Genomic DNA, 27,782 nt, shown 5'->3' with positions numbered 1-27,782 from the left:
ACATGTCACTTCCTGTTGCCAGTAGGTGGCGCTATTACTATAAATGAACATTCTCATGTAGATGTATTCAGGCCATGACTCTTATCAAAAGTGTGAAGTTTGGGGCAGATTGGACATTCCATGCCTGGGTTACAGCAAATTCCTATTTAATTGCAATAATAGCATGCTTTAGCACTTAGCTAAGAGTTTGCTAGCATGTTTTAGCATGTCTCTAGTATGTTGGTAGGATGTTTAGCACCTACTGGCATTTTTTTATATGTTATTAGGAGTCAAGAACAGTGTTAAACGTCACTTCCTGTTGCCAGCAGGTGGCGCTATGACTGTAACTGAATATGAGCATGGTCATGTGTTCAGGACAGACCTCTTATCAAACGTGTGAAGTTTGGGGCAGATTGGACATTCCATGCCTGAGTTACAGCAACTTCCTGTTTCATGGCGAAACATCGAAATTTGTCAGGCCGCCGAGGACCCGCCCTTTGACGAAAACTCAAGATCTTCGCAATTTAACGTCACAAAGGCCTTAAGATTACACTCACCAAATTTGAAGATGATCAGATTAAAACTGTAGGAGGAGTTCGTTAAAGTACGAGGCCTGAAAATGGCAAAAACTGCACAAAAATCTGAGAGGAAGTTCAAAATGGCTGACTTCCTGTTGTGTTTAGGGCTATGCTCCAAGAGACTTTTTTGTAGGTATTAGGTCATTACATGTATGTACCGAATTTCGTGCACGTACGTGGAACGTTGCGGGAGGCGCACTCCGTTGAACTTTTATAGGTGGCGCTATCGAGCCATTTTGCCCCGCCCAATTCTGAAACCTATATCAGATGTAAATTTTCGCCAGTTCTGACGCGTGTGCAAAGTTTCGTGAGTTTTTGAGCATGTTTAGGCCCTCAAAAATGCAATTCAATGCGGAGAAGAATAATAATAATAATAATAATAAACAGAGCAATTCCAAGAGGGTCCTCACACCATCGGTGCTCGGGCCCTAATTATCACTGTTACGCTGACGACCTCCAATTATATCTTCCAATCAAACCAGGAAATGACATTTCATTAGACAACCTCTTTACATGCCTTAATGAAGTCAAGACCTGGATGACAAATAACTCACTCCAACTGAATGAAAATAAAACTGAAGTGCTTCTACTGGGTCCTGCTGCTACCAACAACTCCATTAAAACACAGTTAGGTCCCTTAAGTAACAACTTACACAATCATGCAAAAAATCTTGGAGTCTATTTTGACCCTCTCCTCTAGTTTGACAAGCATGTAAATGCAGTTGTAAAGAGTAGCTTTTTTCAACTACGATCTATAGCAAAAGTGAAAAACTTCTTATCAAGTAAAGACCTTGAAATTGTGATTCATGCGCTAATTTCCTCTCGATTGGAATACTGCAATTCTCTATACGTTGGCCTACCTCAAACTACACTGTCTCGGTTACAAATGGTTCAAAATTCAGCAGCCAGATTGCTAACAGGAACTAAGAAAAGGGATCACATCTCCCCTGTTCTTGCCTCATTGCATTGGCTACCAATACAATTTAGAGTCGATTTTAAGATCCTTATTTTTGCATACAAGGCCCTACATACAGTGAGGAAAATAAGTATTTGAACACCCTGCTATTTTGCAAGTTCTCCCACTTAGAAATCATGGAGGGGTCTGAAATTGTCATCGTAGGTGCATGTCCACTGTGTGAGACATAATCTAAAAAAAAACATCCAGAAATCACAATGTATGATTTTTTAACTATTTATTTGTATGATTCAGCTGCAAATAAGTATTTGAACACCTGAGAAAATCAATGTTAATATTTGGTACAGTAGCCTTTGTTTGCAATTACAGAGGTCAAACGTTTCCTGTAGTTTTTCACCAGGTTTGCACACACTGCGGGAGGGATTTTGGCCCACTCCTCCACACAGATCTTCTCTAGATCAGTCAGGTTTCTGGGCTGTCGCTGAGAAACACGGAGTTTGAGCTCCCTCCAAAGATTCTCTATTGGGTTTAGGTCTGGAGACTGGCTAGGCCACGCCAGAACCTTGATATGCTTCTTACAGAGCCACTCCTTGGTTATCCTGGCTGTGTGCTTCGGGTCATTGTCATGTTGGAAGACCCAGCCTCGACCCATCTTCAATGCTCTAACTGAGGGAAGGAGGTTGTTCCCCAAAATCTCGCAATACATGGCCCTGGTCATCCTCTCCTTAATACAGTGCAGTCGCCCTGTCCCATGTGCAGAAAAACACCCCCAAAGCATGATGCTACCACCCCCATGCTTCACAGTAGGGATGGTGTTCTTGGGATGGTACTCATCATTCTTCTTCCTCCAAACACATTTAGTGGAATTATGACCAAAAAGATCTATTTTGGTCTCATCTGACCACATGACTTTCTCCCATGACTCCTCTGGATCATCCAAATGGTCATTGGCAAACTTAAGACGGGCCTTGACATGTGCTGGTTCAAGCAGGGGAACCTTCCGTGCCATGCATGATTTCAAACCATGACGTCTTAGTGTATTACCAACAGTAACCTTGGAAACGGTGGTCCCAGCTCTTTTCAGGTCATTGACCAGCTCCTCCTGTGTAGTTCTGGGCTGATTTCTCACCTTTCTTAGGATCATTGAGACCCCACGAGGTGAGATCTTGCATGGAGCCCCAGTCCGAGGGAGATTGACAGTCATGTTTAGCTTCTTCCATTTTCTAATGATTGCTCCAACAGTGGACCTTTTTTCACCAAGCTGCTTGGCAATTTCCCCGTAGCCCATTCCAGCCTTGTGGAGGTGTACAATTTTGTCTCTAGTGTCTTTGGACAGCTCTTTGGTCTTGGCCATGTTAGTAGTTGGATTCTTACTGATTGTATGGGGTGGACAGGTGTCTTTATGCAGCTAACGACCTCAAACAGGTGCATCTAATTTAGGATAATAAATGGAGTGGAGGTGGACATTTTAAAGGCAGACTAACAGGTCTTTGAGGGTCAGAATTCTAGCTGATAGACAGGTGTTCAAATACTTATTTGCAGCTGTATCATACAAATAAATAGTTAAAAAATCATATATTGTGATTTCTGGATTTTTTTTTTTTTTTGATTATGTCTCTCACAGTGGACATGCACCTACAATGACAATTTCAGACCCCTCCATGATTTCCAAGTGGGAGAACTTGCAAAATAGCAGGGTGTTCAAATACTTATTTTCCTAACTGTAGTTCAGCCCCAGATTATATTTGTGATCTTATTATGCCATACACAGCCTCTAGGTCGCTAAGATCTTGCGATCAGTCACTTTTATCTGCCCCACGCTCTCGGTGTAAATCAAAAGGTGATAGAGCTTTCTCTGTAGTTGCCCCAAAGCTCTGGAACAATTTACCTTTAAATATCAGGACCTCTCCATCTCTGGTTGCTATTAAATACAGCTTAAAGACCCATTTTTATTCTCTTGCATTTGAGTAATTTTGTGTTTGTATTGTAAATAACTCTGTGTTCTACGTTATGTATGTACTGTATGTATATACACTGAATGGTTTGATACTTGATTTTATCTCTCTTTCTTTCTTTTTTTTTTCCTACTACTATTTGTCTCTTATTTTGTTTTTATTCAATTTTTTGTACTGTAAAGCACTTTGGATCAACTACGGTTGTGTTAAACTTGTGCTATATAAATCAACCTTGACTTGACTTGACTTGACTTGACTTGACTTGACAAACTTTAAATGAACTCAGATCACTTGCAGTTACTGTTAGCTCACAATGTCACACACAAAGTCAAATTCAATCATTTAAGCTAACTTATTACATTTGAGGACACCGATTGCCTTAAGCCCTGAATGTAAATTAATTTCTCCTGTGCTACACTTGAGCCTTTAGAGAAACAGAAATGAGTGAAAACAGCACTGATATTCAGTTAAAGCATAGTTACCAGTTAGTTTGTCTTTCTCCAGAGCGACAGTCGCATTGATGTCTGTTGTTTCACCAGCACACTCTTGTCCTGCTGGAGAAAAAGTGAAAGGTCAAAGTGCATCTCCAGGACTTTAGTATGAATCTACTCGAAATTTGCCATGACAAAGCAACAGCTCAAACATACCATCAGATTCATTCTTAAGTGAAGATTCTTCAGCATTAGCAGCACTGGCACTCAGTGATTCTGTAACTTGTCCTGGAAAACCACGATAAATGAAGTGTAGTGGCAGAGAATTACTTTTCTCAGAAAGAATATGTCATACAGGTTTAATGTTAATGTGTCAGGCCACATAATATTCATACACATAAACAAAGCATCAGTAACAGTATCTGAATAAATCATTATGATGCATATATTTTAATGTTTACTAATTGAATAAATTATTTTAAGGGCTGTTTTCACAACTACAACTTGTGAGACTTTTTATGCTTTTTGTTCATTTATACAACAATGCATTTTGGGGGTCTGAAAACGCAAACTAATAAAAACAGGTTTCAAAGTGCAAGTTTTTGAAAATGACACCATGATCTTCTCCATGTTAACTACAGAAAACAAATTTGTCAAAACGGTGACATCATGCACAAGGGTATTATGCATTCAGTCTATATGTGTAAGTGTATTTTTACAAAGTCACATCGCCATCTGTTTGGCAGCAGAATAATTGCCTGTTATCATTAAATGCAAAGAAAAAATTACAAATTTTCAATAACGTTCCATTAGTTAATGTTAGTTAATGTATTTACTATGAATGAACAATTAAAAAATATATTTATTACAGTAATCTTTGTTGATGTTAGTTAATAAAAATACAGTCGGTCATTGTTAGTTTCATGTTAATTCACAGTGCATTAACTAATGTGTACAAGCAAAACGTTTAATTTAATAATTAATGACTAATGATGTATTTACTGATGATCAATGATGTAATTACATTGTGACTGTGCCTCAGATGCAAATCAACTCTTTCTGTGTCTGTAAAGGTGTGAACCAAATGTCCCATACAGATATGTGGCCCATAGAAACTGATAGGTGTGAATGACAAAGAAACAACATTAATCAGAGTAGATTGCAGTGTAGATCAATCTCCTGTGGGAGGTCCTAACAGTTTTCTATTGTATGTAGCCCCTTTGTCTTCATGTATAAAGGTCTGTCACACTGACAGAACTTTGGGTTAAGATTCTTTGAAGGGCGACACGCTAACATCTCTGCTGAAGAACTGTGCTCCACTACTAACTTGAGCTGGACAATAACTTTATTCTCGAGCTGCTGTAAAGCCAAAGCAATCTCTGTTACTTAAAGTTCCTGTTATCACTGTAAAGCTGCTTTGAAACAATCTATATTGTTAAAAGCGCTATATAAACGAAGGTGACTTGGCTTAACTTGATACTGCCTTCAATAAACTCTTCTCCTCACAAGAGCTCTGGTCAAGCTTACTTATTTTATGTATTAAAGACATCTAATACATTGGCGAGCCACCCAAACAATTTCTCGGCCAAATTCAGCAAAAGCTAACAGATTCCAAAATATATGATCACATGACAATAAAAGTGTCCAGTTGTCAAGGTAAATGGGGTGGGTCAATTTACCCACTGGCTCATCTTACCCCACTTTCCCCTAATAGGTTCTTTGATGCTCTTGTGAGTCACAAGACAATCATATTCATCTTTTTCCTCCTCCTTGATCTCCACACTCTTCCTCAGCTGATAGGATCCATCATGGTTTGGTCTGATTCCTGAGGATTCAATATGAGGTTTACACGGAGATGTGTGATATTTCCTAAGGATCATCGTCACATCTTTGGGGTAGAAGCCGGTGGCCAGACAGGTCAGTTTCAGCTTGGTTTCATCAGTGGATTTCCTTGAAAACACATGAACCTTTGGAGGAGCTGAAAACACAGAAATCAGTTTATCAATCAGTTTAATCAGCTGCTTATCATCAACAAATACAAACACATTTACTCACAGCCGTTTCTGAACTCCTCGTCTCCATATTCTCTGAATTTGTTGAGCCAGTCCACACACTCTTTCTCCAGGTAGCCTTTGGTGTATTGGTTTAGGATCGGCACATTGTCCCATTTTCTCTTGGTTGGTAGAGCTGCGTCAACTGGGGCGACCCATTGAGACTCTTTATCATCAAAAGACAGAAAGTCCTCTCCATCATAGCTGTACTCAGAAAAACCTTTGGAAAACATCACTCTATCTCCCTGCTGCTCTACTTCACAACCGTGTCTCCACTGAAGAACATGAAGATCTGAAACATGAAGAATCAAAATGTTTGTAAGATGATAACAATAATAAAACTATACATTAGCAGGTTAAACAGCATGAATGTTCCTCACCTGAATCATTGTGTCTCATGCGGTCCATCAGAATCTTGATATTGACATTAAACCACTGTTCTTTGCTCTTTCTGGACTGAGTGCCTTTTTCCCAGTAATCTTCCTGCATGTTCTCTTTCATCCAGGGCTGTGTGGGAATCTTTTTCTTTTCTTTACTATTGTAATAGTCGATCTGTCTGTCATCTAGCAGACCCATAGCAGTGAATTCATAGATGCCCGGCAGATCCACAGGTTTGGACAATCCAGTGTAAATGTAATACAGCGAGTGTCTCTCTGCAAGGAAGAGGAAAAAATGGGGGGGGGGGGGTGGGGGGGGGGGGGGGGCTTTAATTACTTTAATTACATAAAATGTAATACAGCGAATGTTTCCTTTGAAAATTCTGAGTGGCTAGTAACTTTGGAAACTTTGTACAGTATCTATACAGTATATGGCAACAGGTCTGTCTACTTCCACCTATAGAACGGTTGGGAGGCTGAATGTGGAGCCCAAGGGGAATGGCCTTAAAGACAGGAAGCCACAGTATCAGGGGGTGGCAGAGAGGGCAAACAGTCTTTTGACCGTGTGGTGTGCTCTATGGTGCCATGACGTGACAAGCCGTTTGCTACTTTAATAGACTACTTTATTACACTACTTTAATTTAATTGTTTGTTTTATTTACTTCAAGATTATGTAACATTCTTCACCATTAACAATAAATGGTCATTGGACCGACTAAATTAACTTATACTCATCTTTACAACTGCACGAGTCAAGCTATATCCAGCTCAACCAACAGTAGTAGCAAATTGGGAAAATTGGGAACAAAGGTCAGATTAGAAAAAGCTACTACAGTAACTTTGATAACTGCATATTTACAATAAACAAGCCGCTCTTGTACAATGTAAAAGCCAACAAGTTAAGCTAACTCATTTCATTTAAGGAAACCGATTGCCTCAATTAAATTAAGTTTATAAAAACAATAGTTTTGAGTACTCTGAACTTATTTTAATCGAGTTCACTAAAACAATAATATTTCTTAATACACAATAAAATTTTACACTGCATTTAAATACTTTATATAGCTGAAACTTCACTTTATTGAGTAAAACAGTGAAATGATAAGGAGTGTAGGAGTGTAGTGTGGAGTGAGTGTAGATGATAACTAGGAAGTGAAGGAAAGGATTTCCGGTTTGAGCGAACGCTGGCGTGCCTGACTGCCGCTGTTCTCCGGTACATGTTTGTTGAGATCTGGACTTTGGACCTTTTTTTTTCTTCTTTGTTTCATGTTTTGATTGCTCTAACACGACGACCCATATTGTTTTGGATGATCCCTTTCAAGCTGGATTAACTGCCTAACGCAAGCTTTCGCCACAGTGCAACGGGCTCCTTTCCGTCTTCCGTGAGTAAGTTAACACTTTCTGTCGGTTTATCGGTGGCTGGTTCATACGTAAGTCTTGGCTGAGGTGGTCTTAGAAAGGGTTGCCTTTTTCATATACTTGCGCTGTGAAGTGGCTTAGTTGCTCGGTGTGCTGGCTAACGCGGTCTTTAAAATCTGGCTAGTTTTTTCAGCGAGTAACGTTATGCGCTGTAGGATGCTTTTTGCTCTGATGCTCGTCGTGGGTCTCTTGTCTGCTTTTACTGATTTTTGCCCGGTGTCCCAGGTCTCCTTGCTGCCTTCTGGCTTGTGGATTTATAATATGGCTTTTTTTTATTCGTCTCTGGATTTGTATCATTTAAACCCAAAAGCCCGGCCAAAACTGCCTACCAGACTCTACAATCACTGTGTTGCTCTTGGAATTGCTCGCTGGCCTCGCTATTGTTGTAAAGTTTTTCTTTCTTCAAAGCAGAACCAGGAGACTTTGGGGATCACGTTCAAACAAAGTTATTCTTTATTGAGGACTTTGCGTTGACACGGCTGCAGTTCTTACTCTCTCTTTGACATCAGAATCTCTTTCCCAAATAGCTAAACTTTATAGGTTACTTCTGAGAGTTCTTTTAGCCCACGTAATATCTACACAGCAAAATCCCCAGAGTTAAATTAACTCTGCTCAGAGAACATTTGGTCCCTCTCTACAGAGAGTTAAAATAACTCTGAAACAGAGTTAAAGTTAACGAGATACTTAAGTGATTAATTAAGTGATGATTTGGCATTAATGATGAACACCTGCTGTCAACATTCAGAATCGCTGAAGGAAAGAGAAACAAGAACAGAAAAAAAAGAGAAACACAAGAACTACAACTGACTTCAGACACAGTCTTCGATGAAATCAACTGAAGAGAAAAGAAGACATTAAATCTGTGAAGATCTCAGCAGAGGAGCATTAAACAACTCCACAAACAGCATTACCAGCTTCACTTATTACTAACCAGACTGACTTTATTTCTGTCATATGTTTACAGAAGTTCTTATTGAGAATTAACAGAGGTTTAGATGTTGACGATTTATTGAAAATGTTTGGTCACCATTATCGTGATGAGTGTTTCCTTTAGTTGGACAGTTTGACACTTAACTTATTGTATTGAATGTTTGTGGTTTTTGTAACAGCTTTTACCAAAACACATAATTTGTTGCAAAGAATGCCAGAAGCAAAGATGTTCAGGTGATCAAGTTTTCAACAACAAAAAGTAGAATTATGCGCTTATATCATCACTGTCCAAAAGTGGTCATTTGATGTTAATAGACTATATTCACTAACAATACTGTCTTGCCACAGATTGGACATTTTGAATTTTTGAAAAAACATAATAGGGGAATTTTTTTTTTTCCTAAGACACAGACATCAAGAATCAGCATATGAATCTCAACAATGGTGACATGTTTCATGCCGCAATGCATCCTGGGAGCCATGAGTTTTATACTATTGTGGCTCCCAGCATGCATTGCAGCATGAAGCATGTCACCATTGTTGAGATTCATATGCTGATTCTTGATGTCTGTGTTAAAAAAAAAAAAAAAAAAAAAAATTCCTATAATGTATTTTAAAAATCTAAATTCAGAATGTCCGATCTGTGGCTAGAGAGTATTGTTAGAATATAATCTATTAACATCAAATAATCACTTTTAGACAGTCATGAGAGAAGTGCATTTTTTTACTATCTGCTGTGAAAAGCTATATCACCTGATCATCTTTGTTGTTGGCTTTATTTGTAACAAATTACATGTTACAAAAACCACAAACTTGCAAGAAGAGTCAAACTGCCCAACTGAAGGAAACACTGATCACCATAATGGTGATCATACATTTTCAATAAATCGTCACCATCTAAACCTCTGTTAATTCTCAATAAGACCTTCTGTAGACGTCAGACAGAAATAAAGTCAGTCTGGTTAGTAATAAGTGAAGCTGGTAATGCTGTTTATGGAGTTGTTTAATCCTCCTCTGCTGAGAACTTGTTAACAGCAGGTGTTCATCATCAATGCCCAATCATCACTTAATTAATCACTTAAGTATCTCATTAACTTTAACTCTGATTCAGAGTTATTTTAACTCTCTGTAGAGAGGGACCAAATGTTCTCTGAACAGAGTTAATTTAACTCTGGGGATTTTGCTGAATGGCAAGGCTGTTCTGTACTCAGCTACAAGACCATCTGGCCAAATTCGGATTAGAGCTCCTTTGTCAGCTAACACACTTTTGGAATCATCCACTATTCCACTGTACGTTACAGCTACCTGACAGAACTAGAGATGTTCCGATAACCTTTTTCCCTTCCCGATACCGATTCCGATACCTGGACTCAGGGTATCGGCCGATACCGAGTACTGATCCGATACCTGGGTGTGTATACAGCTGCAATTCATACTAGCCCTGTATGAATATATATAGGCTAATTATTTTATGGTGTGTTTCAGACTAATCCCTTAATAAAACATGAACAAATACATACAGTGAACTAGAGTATTTTTATTATCTGACATACATTTCACAGCAATATATTATTTATTTTTCTTAAGTGAAAAAGAACTTCAAATGCAGCCACACAGCTAATCCTATAAACTGAAAAAGGTATTTTAGTTTTATTTAGTTATATAACTATGAATAATATAAGAAAAATAATCTCTTTATAACTTGAAGTCCAGAAACAATTTGCTAAATAAAGGGCATTTCATTTTTGAAATACATAAGTAAAAAAAAAAAGAAAAAAAGTACAACAGTAACTTGTACTCAATCTAACGTTAGTCCTTTAAATAAGTGCAGCCACAATGTAGTGAAATAAGAGACTTGAGTAATAGAGTATAAATAAACCTCAACTAAAGATGTCGGTAGTAAAGCTGATTGTTTTCACATCTTTTAGTTTACATGAAATGTGTTTACGCACTATCTCGAATAGGGAACGCTGTTTCAGAGATGAATTTGCGACCAGACAAACTGTACCGGGGCTCCAAATGCTCAATTAAGCGGCGAAATCCATTGTTTTCGATGACTGAATAATAAACTCAATAATTTTGTTGGATAAATGTATCGCTCGTTGGCTGTCTTTTGAAAACTTTTCTCTTCGTTTGAATGAAGCTTCCTGTAAAAAAGGCCACCCTTTGGTAATGGACTCTCCCAACTCCCCCGCCTCTGTTCGTGATTTGGACTGTTCTAAAACTTTCCGGGGAGTTGAAAACAAGATTCTATCGAGAGAAGATGTAGATGTGCTTGTTTATTATAAATAACAGTTAAATTCAGCAGAAATGTTGTCATCTCGAGATTTGAGGATTGTGTGTGTGCGTGCAACTAACTGTAAGTACATTTGTATATTTTATTGCATAATATGTTCATAAGGGAGTTTGAGGATCGCGGTCGCGGCACTCCGTCTGAATGTTTGCATTGTTCGTTATGTATGCACTTTATATTGTCGCTCGAATGGCACGTGATCCTCCCGCGTTGTTTATCTGTAAAGTGTTTTATATATCTGCGTGTTGTGTGGACTTAGACTGAGTCTCGGGGAACATGTACGGGCTAGGGCTGGGCGATTTAAATCGCGATATTGTTATGCGCATCTCGTCAGTAAAGCCGGTTCCTTGATTTAGTAGTAAATCGCCATCACCTGCTTTCAGATGGAGCGGCATTTAGGGCTGAGGAGATAATTAAGTGATTCATTTAGTGATGATTGAGCATTATTGAAGACACCTGATGTTAACAAGCAGAATCACTGAAGGAGAAAATCACAAATTGTAAGTTACCATTAAGGTGATGGGTGTTTGCTTTAGTTGGGCTCTAGACCATTATATGTTTACTTTTATATTTACTGTTGTTTGTCTGCTGTTATTGATTTATAACAGTTAAATGAACAAAGTAAAATGTTATCTTATAGTGTTAGTTATGTTTTGACATAATCATACTGTGATCTGAAAAGTGAAACATATTAAGATAGTTTGGTTTAACTTGTTAGCAGCAGTTTTGTGATTCTTCAGCCTATGATTATCAGGACTTTACTTATTATTCAAAATATTTAATAAACATTGCTCTGATCAAAAAGACGTTCAGACATCAATAATCAGCCTGTGAATCTCAACAATGGTGACAATAATAAAGCATGTTGCAGTGGCTCCCATCATGCATTGTGGTATGAATAAATTATGATCTGAATTGTCTATGTAATTTACTTTTCCTCATTGAATATTCTGCTCCTCACCATTGTTGAGATGCATAGACTGAATCTTGACATCTGTGTGTGCCTAAAATAATGATTTTTTTTTTTAAAACAAGTTTTAAGAAATCCTTTATATTATATAAAAAATTCTGGCCATTTATTCAGATTCACAGTTATGCTGTAACCAACAACTTCAATCGAAGTCAGAAAGAAGGATCTTGATGAGCTCAGTGATCAAGTTCAAATGATGATTGTCATAATATAACCAACAAAGATCACTTTTTTTTCTTTGTTCAACTGGCAGTTTTAACTCAGATACAACCAACAAACAAAATCTAAAGTACACATGAAAGGGTCAGAGCCCAACTAAAGCAAACACCCATCACAATAATGGTAACTTACAATTTGCGATTTTCTCCTTCAGCGATTCTACTTGTTAACATCAGGTGTCTTCAATAATGCTCAATCATCACTAAATTAATCACTTAGTTATCTCATTAACGTAAACACTCTTGAGTGTGGACTCATACACTCCCAGGGGTGTTAATTTAACACTGGAGGTTTTGCTGTGTACAAAGAGCCGTAGTTAACTGACAAGCGGAGCCATATCGCATTAAATATCGCTGGCGATACGTCCGCGATATTGATGTGATTTGGCTCAGCTTGTCAGTTAACTACGGCTCTTTGTAGTAAATGCCACTTCATCTGAAAGCAGGTGATGGCGATTTACTACTAATCAAGGAACCGGCATTACTGATGAGATGCGCATAACAATATCGCGATTTAAATCGCCCAGCCCTAGTACGGGCATGTTTATCTGGCGAGTTAGATGCACTCGCTGTTAGCACTACGTGCATTAGGTATACAGTGCAGTAAAATACTCATTTCTATAAAGAATATATTTATGTATATTATTATATTTCTTTACTTCTCTAATGCCCTTTAACCTTGCTGATTATTATACAGTATTCTAGTACTGTTTATGGATCCTTGACTTATACTAATAGGTTTATTTATATTTTGTATATTGTTTTATGTTTACAGAACCACATACATGACATTTACATGACAATAAATCATCTTCAAGTACCCCCTGGTGTGAGACGTAATGTTCTAACCGGACATCCTGTAGCCATTCAATACTCCGAACCAAAAGATTGAGCAGCAAGTTTTACATGGTCCTTCTAGCCGGAGAGTGGACTGCTACAGCCATGTCTCACCCAGAAAGAGAAGCCCCTGCCGTACGACCAAGGAGACAAGTTAACCCTCCAGCTTACTTTGAAGACTATGAGCTCAGTGGACCTGGGCTTCGTCGACAGCAACCACGGTCGCCTACCTACCAGGCTGTACAAGAGGATGAACCGCCAAGTCCTACAGGTTACTCCAGATCCACTTCACCAGTCAGCCAAGCATCAGATCGTTCGGAATGGAGATTGACCGACCGATGGGACAGCACCTATGACAAGCTGAGAGAAGAGAATGCTGCATTGCAACGACAAGTGAAACAGCTGCCAGAGCTTACAGCTATGTTTGAAGAGATTAAGTGGGAGAACGCAGCCTTGCAACGACAAGCTAGCCAGCTCCCTGAGATCATCACAGCATTACAAGAGATGCGTCAACAGAATGCTGTACTCTGTAATGAGCTTCAAAGCCTGAAATCTGAGCGTGGAGTTCCAACTGAGTCAGTCACTTCACCGATGCCATCACCACGCTCTCACTCTCCAGCAGTCAACATTCAGACTCCACAGCCATACCGCCCAATAGCAGCCCCACGCTCCAGGTTGCCACCACCTGTCGCTAAGAGACAGCCATGCCCAGCTACGTCAGGAGAACGCTCAGAGCTGATTGAGGACCTGAGAAACATGAACATTTCTTCCTCCTCACATAAGAGGAGGTGCGCTCTCTTGTCAGTATGTTGCAACAGCTGGGCCATAAAGGTAATGTAGAGCTGGAATGTGGATCACATGTGTCTCGCCTCCAAAGTAAACTGCCACATGACCTCAGATCTAGTTTCAAAAGATATACCCACCCACTGCAAGTTGCTATTCCCACACTGCTGGACTTTGCGGATTGGCTGGAATATGAGCTTCAAGTACAGGAAGACAATAGCCAGTATACTTGTCACCCAAAGCAGGACTCCTCAGCACACATCAGAGAGGTGAGAAGAGAGCCTAAGCAGCCTCGCAGACCAACTACTGTTCTCCTGGGGACTGAAAAGTCATCGTCCACGCTAACATCATCAGCTACATTTAAACCAGCTCCAGTCAGAGCAGAGAAGTTAAAGGCCTTTTGTCCATACTGTGACAATAACAAGCATTATTTGAATGGCTGTGACAACTTCAAGCTTCTCAGCAAAGACATGAAGATAGACTGGATAAAGACTAAAAACCGATGCTGGCGTTGTGGTCGTGGACATCAAGCAGCCAACTGCACACTAAAGACTCCCTGTCCAACTTGTAACAAGAAGCATCTTCTGGTACTGCATGAAGTCAATGATCAAGTCAAGCCATATCAGCAAAATACAGTTCCTTCTAGTGCAGTTTTGTATGTTGACCGCCCAACATCCGGCAGTAAAGTGCTTCTCAAACTGGCAAAGGTACTGATCAGGAATGGTAACAGGGCGATGGAGGCTTATGCTGTGTTGGACGATGGATCAGAGCGGACCATCATTCTGCATGATGCAGTAGAGAAATTGGGACTTGTGGGGGAACCTGAAGATCTTATGCTTCGCACAGTGAGACAAGATACCCAGGTCATACACGGGGCGGCAGTGACTTTTACTGTGTCCCCAACTGCTAACCCCAGTAAAGTCTACAAGATCTGTAAGGCCTTCACAGCTAACGTACTCAACCTGGCAGAACACACTCACCCAGTCAGTGCACTGCAAAGAAAGTTCACGCATCTTGCTGGGTTACCACTACAACAGCTGAACAAGGTACATCCTGTGCTTCTCATTGGCTCTGATTGCCCCCACCTTATCACACCTATACAGCCAGTTAGACTGGGGCCCCCTGGTGGTCCAGCAGCAGTGAGAACACGTCTGGGATGGACACTGCAGGGTCCAACTCAAGAATTGAGCAGTCTTCTTTCCCCTGAGCAATGCTTCTTTACCTCACTGCGGCCTGTCAATGACCTTTATGCAAACGTGGAGAGACTGTGGCAAATGGATGTTATACCTTACCAGAGTGAAAAGGTGATCACCAGGTCACGCCAAGACAAAGAATCCATTCAGCTTCTGCAAGAAAACACTGTGAGAGTGGATGTTGCTGGTGTTCAGCGATATGCTACTCCCCTGCTACGTGTCAAGAACATGCCTCGTCTCTGCGCACCTAAGGAAGCGGTTTTACCCCAGTTAAGGGCAATTGAGAAACGACTTGAAAGGGACCCTGATCTGGCTGCAGTATACCAAGAGGAGCTAGCCAAGTTAGTGCAAGCTGGGTATGTTGTCAAACTTAATCAGGAGCAGGTGAACAGAACAAAGGAAACCTGGTACATCCCGCATCACATGGTGCAACATAATGAGAAGAATAGGGTGGTCTTCAACTGTTCATTCTCATACCAAGGGCACAACCTGAACGAGCTCCTACTACCTGGTCCAACACTTGGTCCGTCACTTCTAGCAGTCCTTCTGCGTTTCCGGGAGCACTCTGTTGCCATCAGTAGTGACATCCGTGGCATGTTCCATCAGGTACGCCTCTTGCCAAAGGATAAACCACTACTGAGATACATCTGGAGAGATATGCAAAAAGACAGAATCCCTGATGTCTATGAATGGCAGGTACTGCCTTTCGGGACTACTTGCAGTCCGTGTTGTGCCTCGTTTTCTTTACAGAAGCATGTAATAGATCACAGCCAGCCTGGAGAGGACACACGGGTTTCAGTGGAGAAGTCATTTTATGTGGACAATTGTCTTCAGAGCTTTGCTTCCCGTGACATGGCCAAGAATCTGGTTGACAAACTCTGCAGCCTGCTAGCATCAGGTGGCTTTGAGCTAAGACAATGGGCTAGCAATGACCCTTCAGTTATCAGCCATCTGCCAGAGGATATTAAATCTCAGAGCAGCATCCTCTGGCTCCGTGACGGTCACCAAGAGGCTCAGGAATCAACACTTGGCCTGCATTGGAATTGTCAATCCGACACCCTCTCATACAAACGACGCAAACCTGACTGTCAAGTGCCCACAATGCGAAGCATCTACCAGATTCTCGCTCGCCAGTATGATCCACTTGGTTACATTGTACCATTCACCACTCGAGCTAAGGTGTTAGTACAGAGGTTGTGGGACAAAAAGAGGGAGTGGGATGACCCACGGCTACCAGAGGACCTAATAGACTCTTGGAAACACTGGGAGAGCGAGTTGGAAGGTCTGCAACATATCACTTTGCCTAGATGTTATTGCAGCAAGGAACTAGACTGCCCCACTAGTAATAGGCAGCTTCACATCTTTTGTGATGCCTCAGAGAAAGCCTACGGATCTGTGGCTTACTTAAGAACAGAGAACCCTCAAGGTATAGTGGAGGTAGCCTTCGTAACAGCTAGATCCCGTGTTGCTCCCAAGAAACAACAGAGCATTCCTCGTCTTGAGCTGTGTGCAGCACTCACAGGAGCGCAGCTTGCTAAAGTCCTGAAGACAGAGCTAACATTACCACTCAATAGTGTCACTCTGTGGTCCGACTCCACTACCGTACTGACCTGGCTTTTATCAGATTCCTGCCGCTTTAAGGTTTTTGTGGGGACTAGAGTGACAGAGATACAGGACTTAACTGAATCTGACACCTGGCGTTATGTACAGTCAGGTGACAACCCTGCAGATGCTATAACGAGAGGAAAGTCTCCCTCTGATCTCCATAGAGACAGCATATGGAACCAAGGTCCAGCATTCCTCAGACAACCCCCAGGAAGCTGGCCAGAGATGCCACCATTAGCTCACACAAACCAAGACAGTGAGCTAAAAAAGTCTAGCTTCTGTGGACTGTTAACCTCTGCTCTGCCACTGCCAGATCCTCAGCAATTTCACACATTCAGAGACTACCTAAAGGCCCTTATACAACCATCTAATGAGAGCTCTCCCCCTATTTTAACTGCAGAGGATTATAAAGAAGCTGAGCTCAATGTACTCCGTCAGATCCAAGCAGACTCATTTGCTGAAGAGGTGTCCCATTTACAATCTGGAAAACCTTTGCCAAGTGGCAGTCGACTGCTGTGCCTAGCCCCTGATCTAGATTCCGAAACACATCTCGTACGTGTTGGTGGTCGTCTCCGACAGATGAGTGAACTAGAAGAAGATACCATTCATCCTATTGTCCTTGACCCACATCACCCACTCACCAAGTTGATCATCAAAGATTATGATGATCGTTTGCATCACCCTGGACCAGAGAGGGTATTTGCGGAGCTCAGGAGGAAATACTGGATATTAAAAGGACGAGCAGCAGTCAGACATCATCAGCGCCAATGCACTGAATGCCAAAAATGGCGTGCCAAACCGCATCCCCCAAGAATGGCTGACCTCCCATCAGCAAGGTTGAGAATTCACCAGCCAGTTTTCTATTCAACTGGGATAGATTGCTTCGGCCCTTATCTCATAAAGGTGGGACGCAGAAATGAGAAACGTTGGGGGATCATTTTCAAGTGTATGACCATCCGTGCAGTGCATATTGATCTCCTCACAAGTTTGGACAGTGATTCATTCCTGATGGCCCTTCGTCGCTTCATTGCTCGGCGAGGGAAACCTTATGAAATCCTTTCAGATCAAGGAACGAATTTCAAAGGTGGGGAAAAAGAACTTCGTGATGCCTTTGTAGCTCTTCAACCTGAGCTCCAGGCTCAACTTGCAGGCCAACAGATCAGGTTCACATTCAATCCACCCAGTGCACCACATTTTGGTGGATGCTGGGAGCGGGAAATTCGATCTTTGAAAACAGCCTTGCAAGTGGTCCTCGGAGCACAGACAGTCACTGAGGAAGTATTGCGGACTGTTCTCATTGAAATAGAGGGTCTACTGAACGCCAAACCAATTGGCTATACATCTTCAGATATTGCTGACCCAGATCCCGTTACACCCAACATCCTTTTGATGGGGCGGCGAGATGCCTCACTTCCACAAGTGACATACCAGGATTCTGAACTCCTGAGCAGACGGAGATGGAGGCATAGTCAGCTGCTGGCTGATCACTTTTGGAGGCAATTCATCCGTAATTACCTTCCTAACCTTCAAACCAGACAGAAATGGATGTCAGAGCAGGACAATCTACGGGTAGGTGAAACCGTCATGATCGTGGACCAGCAGCTACCTCACGCACTGTGGCCTGTAGGAAGGATAACACAGGTCTATCCAGGAAAGGATAACCGAGTCAGATCAGCTGAGATCAAAGTAAAGGACAAAACTTACCTAAGACCAGTGACCAAAATCATCAGCCTACCCCCTCTGCCTGATTAACACACCAATAACTCACCACTTAGTAAGGCCCTTTTAATTGTTCAAATTCACGTTGTGAATTTGGGGGCGGCTGTAAAAAAGGCCACCCTTTGGTAATGGACTCTCCCAACTCCCCCGCCTCTGTTCGTGATTTGGACTGTTCTAAAACTTTCCGGGGAGTTGAAAACAAGATTCTATCGAGAGAAGATGTATAGATGTGCTTGTTTATTATAAATAACAGTTAAATTCAGCAGAAATGTTGTCATCTCGAGATTTGAGGATTGTGTGTGTGCGTGCAACTAACTGTAAGTACATTTACCACCCTCCTCACACCTGCCTCCATTTTGTTATTTGCAATACTATAATGTTCATTTGCACTGCTGACTGTTATTACAGTAACAACTGTTTACATATGCATCTTGCACTACTACCTTGACTGGAATATGCTCATTTGCACTGCCGACTGTTTATTTACAGTACCGACTGTTATATATACATTGCAATATCGTACCTTAACTGTAATATGCAATTACTTTCCACTGCACTCACTCGGATAGCTTCTGTCCAAACTTTATTTGCACTACTTTAAATCCATTGTTATACTGCTCATTAGCCTAACTTATACATATATCTATTTGTAAAATTCTGTTTATAGTAATATCCATCTGTATATTATGCTCACATTCTGTTTATAGTAACAGCCATCTGTATATATATTCATAGTACATATCTATCTGTAAAATTATGTTTATAGTAACAGCCATCTGTATATTATATTCAGTACATATCTATCTGTAAACATTCTGTTTATAGTAATAGCCATCTGTATATTATTATATTCAGTACATATCTAGCTGTAAATTCTGTTCACAGTAATAGTTATCTGTATATTATATTCATAGGACAATCTATCTGTAAATTTTTGTTTATAATAGTATTCAACTCTATATTTATTCAGTACATATCCATGTTCTGCACTTATGAACCACTGTATATCCTGCACTTGCTGCTATTGCACTTCTGGTTAGACCTAAACTGCATTTCGTTGCCTTGTACCTGTACTTGTGTAATGACAATAAAGTTGAATCTAATCTAATCTAATCTAATTTGTATATTTTATTGCATAATATGTTCATAAGGGAGTTTGAGGATCGCGGTCGCGGCACTCCGTCTGAATGTTTGCATTGTTCGTTATGTATGCACTTTATATTGTCGCTCGAATGGCACGTGATCCTCCCGCGTTGTTTATCTGTAAAGTGTTTTATATATCTGCGTGTTGTGTGGACTTAGACTGAGTCTCGGGGAACATGTACGGGCATGTTTATCTGGCGAGTTAGATGCACTCGCTGTTAGCACTACGTGCATTAGGTATACAGTGCAGTAAAATACTCATTTCTATAAAGAATATATTTATGTATATTATTATATTTCTTTACTTCTCTAATGCCCTTTAACCTTGCTGATTATTATACAGTATTCTAGTACTGTTTATGGATCCTTGATTTATACTAATAGGTTTATTTATATTTTGTATATTGTTTTATGTTTACAGAACCACATACATGACATTTACATGACAATAAATCATCTTCAAGTACCCCCTGGTGTGAGACGTAATGTTCTAACCGGACATCCTGTAGCCATTCAATACTCCGAACCAAAAGATTGAGCAGCAAGTTTTACACTTCCAGAGATTGTTGATTCTGGCGCGGCTCATCCTTCTCTGCCCTTGCGTTTATGTAACCGTCGTGTTCTGCGGGGTGACGCGTCTTCAAATGCTTTATTAAGTTACTCGTGTTGAAGTTGCTTCTTCTTGTGCCACCCCTCGAAATTACAGTATGGCATATGAGACATGTCGCCGTTTTAATGGCTGGTTGGTCCAGTCTGAAATACTGCCAAACAGCGGACATACTGCCAGCGCGCGTTTTCATTTCTTCTTCGCTGCTCTAAACAGTGGTTGCTTGTGGCAACAGCACAACTTCCTGCGTTGCCACAAGCAACCACTGTTTAGAGCAGCGAAGAAGAATTGATCTCCGATTTGCCGCGTTAAGCAAAGCTAGCGTGCTTTACTAGGTAATGTTATTGTTTAAGAAAATGGTATCGGATCGGTACATGGGTACAAGTACTCGCCGATACCGATGCCAGCATTTTGATTGGTATCGGCGGCATGTCCGATACTGGTATCGGAATCGGAACAACTCTAGACAGAACCTCTCTGTGTAGGCCTACTCACAAACAGTTTCACCCTTCTTTTGTACACAATTGGTAATTTTCGACCAATCGATTTTGGGTCCTAAGATATTCTTTAGGATTTTCAAAACACCTTCTCTCAAATCGCCTTTACTGACATGTTGCAGTTCGGAAGTAACAGCAGACTCAAAACTGTTGAATTCAGATTCAGTTAGAATTTGTGATATCAGCTGTGTAACTTCTGCCAACGACATGTCATAAAGACGCATTTTACTGATCAATGCTTTGCTAAATTCAGAAAAATTTCTTTGCACTGATGGCAAACTTTCAGCAATTCTCTCAATATCTTTCGGACCTAAAGATGTTTTGACTGCTTGTACCTGCAGTATGGGGGTTGCAAATGGAACTGTATCAACACCTTTTCCCTGAGGCTTTTGTCTAGCTACGCACACTTCAACTGCATTTACATCTGCATTGACATTGTCCTCTACCAGGGGTTCCCAAACTTTTCCATGCCAAGGCCCCCCAAATACCACTAGGTTCTGGCCAAGGCCCCCCTTTTGCAGGATGTGTTATTGAACCCATCGACAATACTACGGCACGTGTAGAAATAAATAGATAAAACATCTAGGTGTACATCAGATTATGTGATGGTGTTTGATATCAGAAAGATTATAGAGATGCACCGATTACAATTTTCAAGGCAGATTCCGATTTTCATTGAGTTTGACCTGCCGATACAGATTTTAGCCGATTCTGATTTCATTTTTTCTAACCACTTTACAGCACACACAAATATTATATATATATATATATATATATATATATATATATATATAATAAAACACCACTTTTACCCAAACTGATTAATAAAAACAAGTTTAAATGGATACATTTTCTATAAATATTTTTGTCTTAAGACAAAAATCCTACTCCAGTTCTTGTTCAAACACACTATACATGCAAATTATGTGCATTTTAGGTAGTACTTTTTGTGTGAAATCATATTTATTTTGTCCATCAAAAGTGTGCCTTCACTTTAATTGAGCGTGAGCAGCGCAGCAAAAATAGACTCGGCGCCGAAACCCTCCGCTTCACTACTGTTCATGCGACTCTCCTGCTTGACGCTCACGCGCTGCTCCTGCTCGCGGTGTGAATACACTCACTGAACATGCACGCCGAAAAAAATTCGCGCTGCTCACGCGACGCTCGCGGTCTGAAACGGCCGTAATTCACAAAGGTTTCCTACATGTGCGTTCTGTGTGCATGTGTGATGCTGATGTTGCGCGATGTTATTCATGCGGCGCCCGAGTGCATTTGAATCGCATAACCCCGGTTTCACACCGCAAGCGTCAGCGGCGCGTGAGCAGCGCGTATTTTTTTCGGCGTCCATGTTAATCAATGAGTGCATTCACACCGGGAGCGGGAGCAGCGCGTGAGCGTCAAGCAGGAGCGTCGCGTGAACAGCAGTGCAGCGGGGGTTTCGGCGTCCGGTCTATTTTTTGCTGTGCTGCTCACGCTCAATTAAAGTGAAAGCACACTTTTAATGCTTTTGATGGACAAAATAAATGTGATTTAACACAAAACGTGCTCAAAATGCACAGAATAAGCATGTCAAGAGTTTTAACAACAATGCCAATGTCTAGTGTTTTAATAATTATGCCAGAAAAGAAAATTAAGTATAACAAATATGTATTTACCCATTTAAACTTTTTAATTATTCGTTTTGGGTGAAAGTAAGGTGTATTATTATAAAAACAAAAATGTTGAAAGAACTGACCCATTGTTTGAAATAGTTATATTGTCTGCCAAACACGGTTTGCAGCCGCTGCTGTGACGCTGTACTACGCTTCCAGTGTGAATACTCGCGGGAGTCTGCTGCTGCAGTGATGATGTAGTTGCGCGGATGTGCCGCTCGCGCGCCGCTCACGCTTGCGGTGTGAAAGAGGGGTAAGTCAGACTGAAAATCACGTGAAAAACGGCCAATTCTTGTCACTAGCCGATTAATCAGTTAATCTCTAAAAGATTAACATTAAAAGTATAATGTTCAGAAAGGCTATGCAACAAATTATTATAATGTTATTTCATAACAATATTCATATTAGCAAATATTTAATATTTAATATAAATATAAAAAAAATTCAACTTTTTTCCCCGCTTTTTTTCCAACTTGCTGCGGCCGCCCTGGCGCCCCCTGGCGGCCCCCACTTTGAAAACCCCTGCTCTATACTATCAAAAGACTGTAAATCAGGATAGCTTTCATCTGACTGTTGGTCTTCTAAATCACATTTTGTTGAGGCTTTGTTATGGCCCACGTTTGTCTTGAGACAGGACACCTGAGTCTGCAATTGTTTGATCTGATTGTTTAACGTAGCAATACAACGAGCTTGTTCTTGTGCAATGGATAAGCTAAATTCTCTGTGACAACAGATGATGGCTTTCACATCGTTCTTGCGAATACTTGCTCCTAGTACCTTCTTACAATCTTCAATTGACCAAACTTTGACTACATCAATGCCAAATTTCTTTGTTAAATTCAATCTGACTTCCTCAGTCACGATTGAGTCCATGTGCTCTGATAACAAGGACTTAAACTCATTGTCTGTCCATAACGGGCTAGCTAATCCACCTTTCTCCGTTGTGGAAATCAGCCTAGCATTCCTTCTAACCATTTTGTGACTTTCTGTTACCACAAACAAACACTAAAAAAAAACTTCTCTCTACTGTCTTGCAAACAGAGGGTACAATCTTATTAGCACATGAGGCTAAATCTTCTCTAGCTTACAAAGGTACAAACAATATTAACATGTAACTGTTAATCTTCCCTGCCAACAACAGAGGATCAATTTCATCTCTAAAAGAAAACTTTTTAGAGGCTTATCTTTAGTTAACCAAACTCTACAGCTGTTTGTTAACTACTTCTCTGAACGGCGCAGAGGAAAACATTTGTACTGGTCTGCATTGGTTCTTTTAATGGAGTGAAACTCACCAAGTCTTTCATTTGTAGAGAAAGATTCCGTCTGGAAAAATTCAGTCTTTGAGATCTTTTTGGAACTAGAAGTTTTCAATCTGGAGCTTGAAGTTTCAAGATGCAGTCTGGAAAGTTCATTCTTTGTTGAGTTTCAGTTTCTCCATCCGGGTCGCAGGCACCATCTGTTGTAAAGTTTTTCTTTCTTCAAAGCAGAACCAGGAGACTTTGGGGATCACGGTCAAACAAAGTTATTCTTTATTGAGGACTTTGCGTTGACACGGCTGCAGTTCTTCCCAAATCTGTCTGACTAACTTATTTTTACATGGTTTCTTTATAGGCATTTCAGTGGGCTGTCCTTAAAAGTGCTGGTATAATCAACAAATGGTCACGAGACCGAAGACTATGTAACATTCACACACAGTTCAACTCTTAGTTGGAAGATCAAAGACTAACCAAACTCCTGACTATTACAATGTTTAGACAGCTGACTTACAGCTGACTTCTAATCAGTAAATTGATGCCATCATGTTCACTTTGAATGCCCAATACAGTGTAGTTCACCTTAGTGTTTCATGTGATATTATAAAGCAAGTAGGATCAGCAGATCTTAAACATATTCTTAAATTTGTATCCTTCACTAAATACACCGGGGTTCCCGTCGCAAACAGTGTGCAATAAACGCTTCTACAATCTCGGCTGATGGATGTACTATTCCCGTCGTTTGGTCTTCCTCTCGCCGACTGCATACTAAAACATGTCATGAGAATGGAAATGGGAACTTTGCGCATCTCCGTTGTCTGGAATATGTTTCATCAAGGGCTCCACTGGACACTACCACATCATCAACGACACTTAAAATGGCTCTAGTCAATGCCAGGTCATTGTCAAATAAAACCTTCATTTTAAATGACTTTTTTATTTCTCATGTACTTGACGTTTTATTTGTGACCGAAACATGGTTAAAAAATGGTGACCAGTCGTCTCTTAGTGAGCTATCCCCATCTGACTGTTCTTTCTATAACACCCCTAGGCCAAGTGGTCACGGTGGTGGCTTAGCCACGATCTTTAGAAACTCATTTAAATGCAGACCTATAGATGCCTCTTCTAGTTTTGAGGCACAGCTCCTAAAAATTGAGCTAAATGGTCCCCTACTTTGTGTTTTAGTGTATAGACCTCCCAAAGTCAATACAAACTTTATTCACGAGTTTTCTGAGTTTCTGTCAAATCAAGTGTCTCGCTGTGACAGGCTGCTGGTATTGGGGGATTTCAACATCCATGTCTGCTGCCCATCTAAACCGATGGTTAAAAACTTTCTGAACCTTATGGACTCACTTAATTTTGTACAGTCTGTCTCCAGGCCGACACAAATTTTAGGCCATACACTGGACCTTGTTTTGTCTCGTGGTTTCTCTGTACAAGTCTGTGAAGTACTTGATACTGGCATTTCTGATCATTTTCCTGTGGTGTTTGAGCCTGTTATTTCATATACTCAGCCTATCCTCTCTCGTCCTGTACAGTATTCTCGTGTTTTTCATGCAACTACTGCTCTCGAGTTCTCTGAATCTTATTCCAAACTACTTTCAAACTCCAATGCTTATCTGTCACCTTGTATGGATACTGAAAAACTGGTTGAAACTTTCAAATCTGTCTGTTGTACTGCTCTAAACACAGTTGCTCCACTTAAGCGCAAGAAGTGTAAGGTCTTTAATCCTCAGCCCTGGTTAAATGCATCTACTCGTACTCTCAGACAAGAGTGCAGGAGGGCCGAGCGCAGGTGGAAAAGGGATGGGCTTCAAGTGTCCTACCAAATTTTGAAAGATTGCTTAACAGTCTATCAACACTCTGTTAGTGAGGAAAAATCCAAATATTTGTCAAACCTGATTGCAAAAAATGCCAATAGGCCAAAAGTTCTGTTCAAAACCATACATTCGGTTCTTAATCCTGTGGTTTGTTCAGTTTCTGATGTGAATCTTGAGATGTGCACACAATTTTCTGAATTTTTTGTTCAGAAAATACAGGAAATTAGATTACGCCTCTCTCCTCTTGACATAGATCACTCTGAACTGGTCCTTACATCCAGTCGTTTTACAAACTTTCAACCAGTGTCTTCATCTCAATTACTTAACATTATCTCTCAGATGAAATTCACATTCTGTCAATCAGATGTATTGCCTGGACGTCTGTTTAGAGAAGTTTTAGACACAATCTGCCCCATCCTCTTAGCTATAATAAATAGCTCTTTAATAAACGGGGTTTTCCCAGAAAGTTTTAAACATGCTATCGTACAGCCCCTGTTGAAAGGACATCACCTTGACCACACCGTGCATAACAACTAGCGGGCTATCTCTAAACTACCTTTTATTTCAAAGATTTTGGAAAAAGCTGCACTGTTACAGTTTACCTTTTATCTGAACACTTTTAATATTTTAGACCCATTTCAATCTGGTTTTAGAGTGCTGCATACACTGTCAGAAATAGGGGTACAGCAGGAGTCCATTTCTGTCCCCCAAGGTACATATATGTACCTTTTGAGGTTCAAAAAGGTACATATATGTCCCCAAGCATTAAAAGGTACATACCGTTTCTTTTAAAGGTTAAGGTACAATATCAAAAGACAGCCTCTGCTAAGTATTTTTTTTTAAGGTTTTAATGATACCTTAATCATTTAAGGTAGATTTTAACTTATCACTATATTTGAGTAGCCTTGAAATAAAAGAAATAAAAGTTTTGTTAGTCAATTTACTGATATTAAATCATTATAACACAGCAAAAACTCCAGTGTTAAATGAACTCTCCTGGGAGTTTATTTGCCTCCAGACTCAAGAGTGTTAAAGTGTTAAAATATGAGTGTTAAATTAACAATCAAGATTGTTAAAGTTAATGAGCTAATTAAGTGATTAATTGAGTGATGATTGACCATTATTGAAGACACCTGATGTTAACAAGCAGAATCACTGAAGGAGAAAATATATTTTTTTAAACACCGTTATGGAGATCAGTGTTTGCTTTAGTTGGGCTCTTGACCCTTAAACTGTTAACATTAGATTTTGTTTGGCTGTTGTATCTGAGTTATAACAGCTAGATGAACAAAGAGAAAGCTTGATCAGGTGGTGTTGATTATGTTTTTTACATAATTTGACCTGAATCACTGAACTCATTTAAAGTCTAATCTCTGATTTAAATGTAGATTACAGCATCACTGTGATTCTACAGCATAACATCCAGAATTTTTTTAATAATCTAAAGGTTTTCTTAAAAGTTGTTCTGATAAAACAAATCTTTCTTTTAGGCACACACAGACATCAAGAATCAGTGTATGCATCTCAACAATGGTGACAGAATATTCAATTAGGGAAAGGAAATTAGTAAGACAATTCAGATCATAATTTATTCATACCGCAATGCATGATGGGAGCCATGAATGAGTTTTGATTGGTGGCACCCAGAATGCACTGCAACATGCTTTATTATTGTCACCATTGTTGAGATTCACAGGCTGATTATTGATGTCAGTGTTGCTTCATAAAGTAATTTTCAAAGTTTTTTGATCAACTTTTACACTCTCAGAAAATAAAGTACATAATTGTACCTTTAGGGGTACAATTGCTTGTCACTGGGGCTGTACTCTCAAGGGTACAATATTGTACCCTTGGTATAGGGTACATATTTGTACCCTTGTGATTTGTACCTTAAGAGACCAGTCTTGTACCTGTGGTGACAATTTTGTACCTTTATTTAACATTAGAAAAATGGAACCTTCAAAAATGGTACAAAATTGGCTTTGACAGGGTACAATCGTTGACTATAATGATATATATATATTACACACGCTGAATTAAAATCAGAATTTATTAAATCCTTTTCATTTTCACATTTTCCAACATTTCATTTTAAATTCAATGTCTAACTGTGACATATAAATTTTTATCATCTGAGTAAGTGTCATTTGCCTGAAAGTCCATTTCATCTGCTTTCATCTCGACGCCGGTTACTTCTATGCCTGCTTCTGATATTTTCTGAAGGACCTCCTCGGTTGAAAGCCCTGTAAGAACCATGAGTAACCGTGCTAAGACTTCTTCTCTACCGATGGCCAGAAGAAAGAAAGACCGCAAACTGGACGTTCTTTTAAATTGAGATTCAAGCAGCCAATCAGGGCTGGCTCTACACTGAGTCAGCACTGCTAAAGGTTACAAATGACATTCTATTGTCTCTCGATTCTGGGTCTTCCGTTATCCTGATACTTTTAGATCTGAGTGCTGCATTTGATACCATTGATCATAATATTCTACTGAGACGACTGGAGTATATTGTTGGAGTAGAGGGCCTTGCTCTACAGTGGTTCGCCTCATATTTGC

The 27,782-nt window shown here is 40.2% G+C and overlaps 1 protein-coding gene across 18 annotated transcripts in view; it reads right to left on the bottom strand.

Annotated features, from left to right (window-relative positions):
• LOC311291627 (uncharacterized protein) overlaps nt 1–27,782 on the bottom strand; it is a 106,542-nt gene that overhangs the window by 42,207 nt on the left and 36,553 nt on the right. For 16 of the 18 annotated variants that reach the window (XR_014627584.1, XR_014627585.1, XM_084410766.1 and 13 more), the window contains 5 exons: nt 6,291–6,563; nt 5,915–6,202; nt 5,556–5,837; nt 4,076–4,147; nt 3,911–3,982 (listed from right to left, as the gene is read on the bottom strand). Coding sequence is in view for 16 of the 18 variants with exons in the window: in XM_084410766.1 (XP_084266892.1) it covers nt 3,911–3,982; nt 4,076–4,147; nt 5,556–5,837; nt 5,915–6,202; nt 6,291–6,563 (987 nt within the window). In the remaining 2 variants the exon portion in view is untranslated. The remainder of the gene's footprint in view (nt 1–3,910; nt 3,983–4,075; nt 4,148–5,555; nt 5,838–5,914; nt 6,203–6,290; nt 6,564–27,782) is intronic. The other 2 variants (XM_084410773.1, XM_084410765.1) reach the window with 1 other exon arrangement.

The sequence above is a fragment of the Rutilus rutilus genome (assembly GCF_951802725.1).
Source record: "Rutilus rutilus genome assembly, chromosome: 1".
NCBI lineage: Eukaryota > Metazoa > Chordata > Actinopteri > Cypriniformes > Leuciscidae > Rutilus > Rutilus rutilus.
Note: the sequence above shows the minus strand (reverse complement) of the source record. Positions and strands in the feature narration are given on the sequence as shown.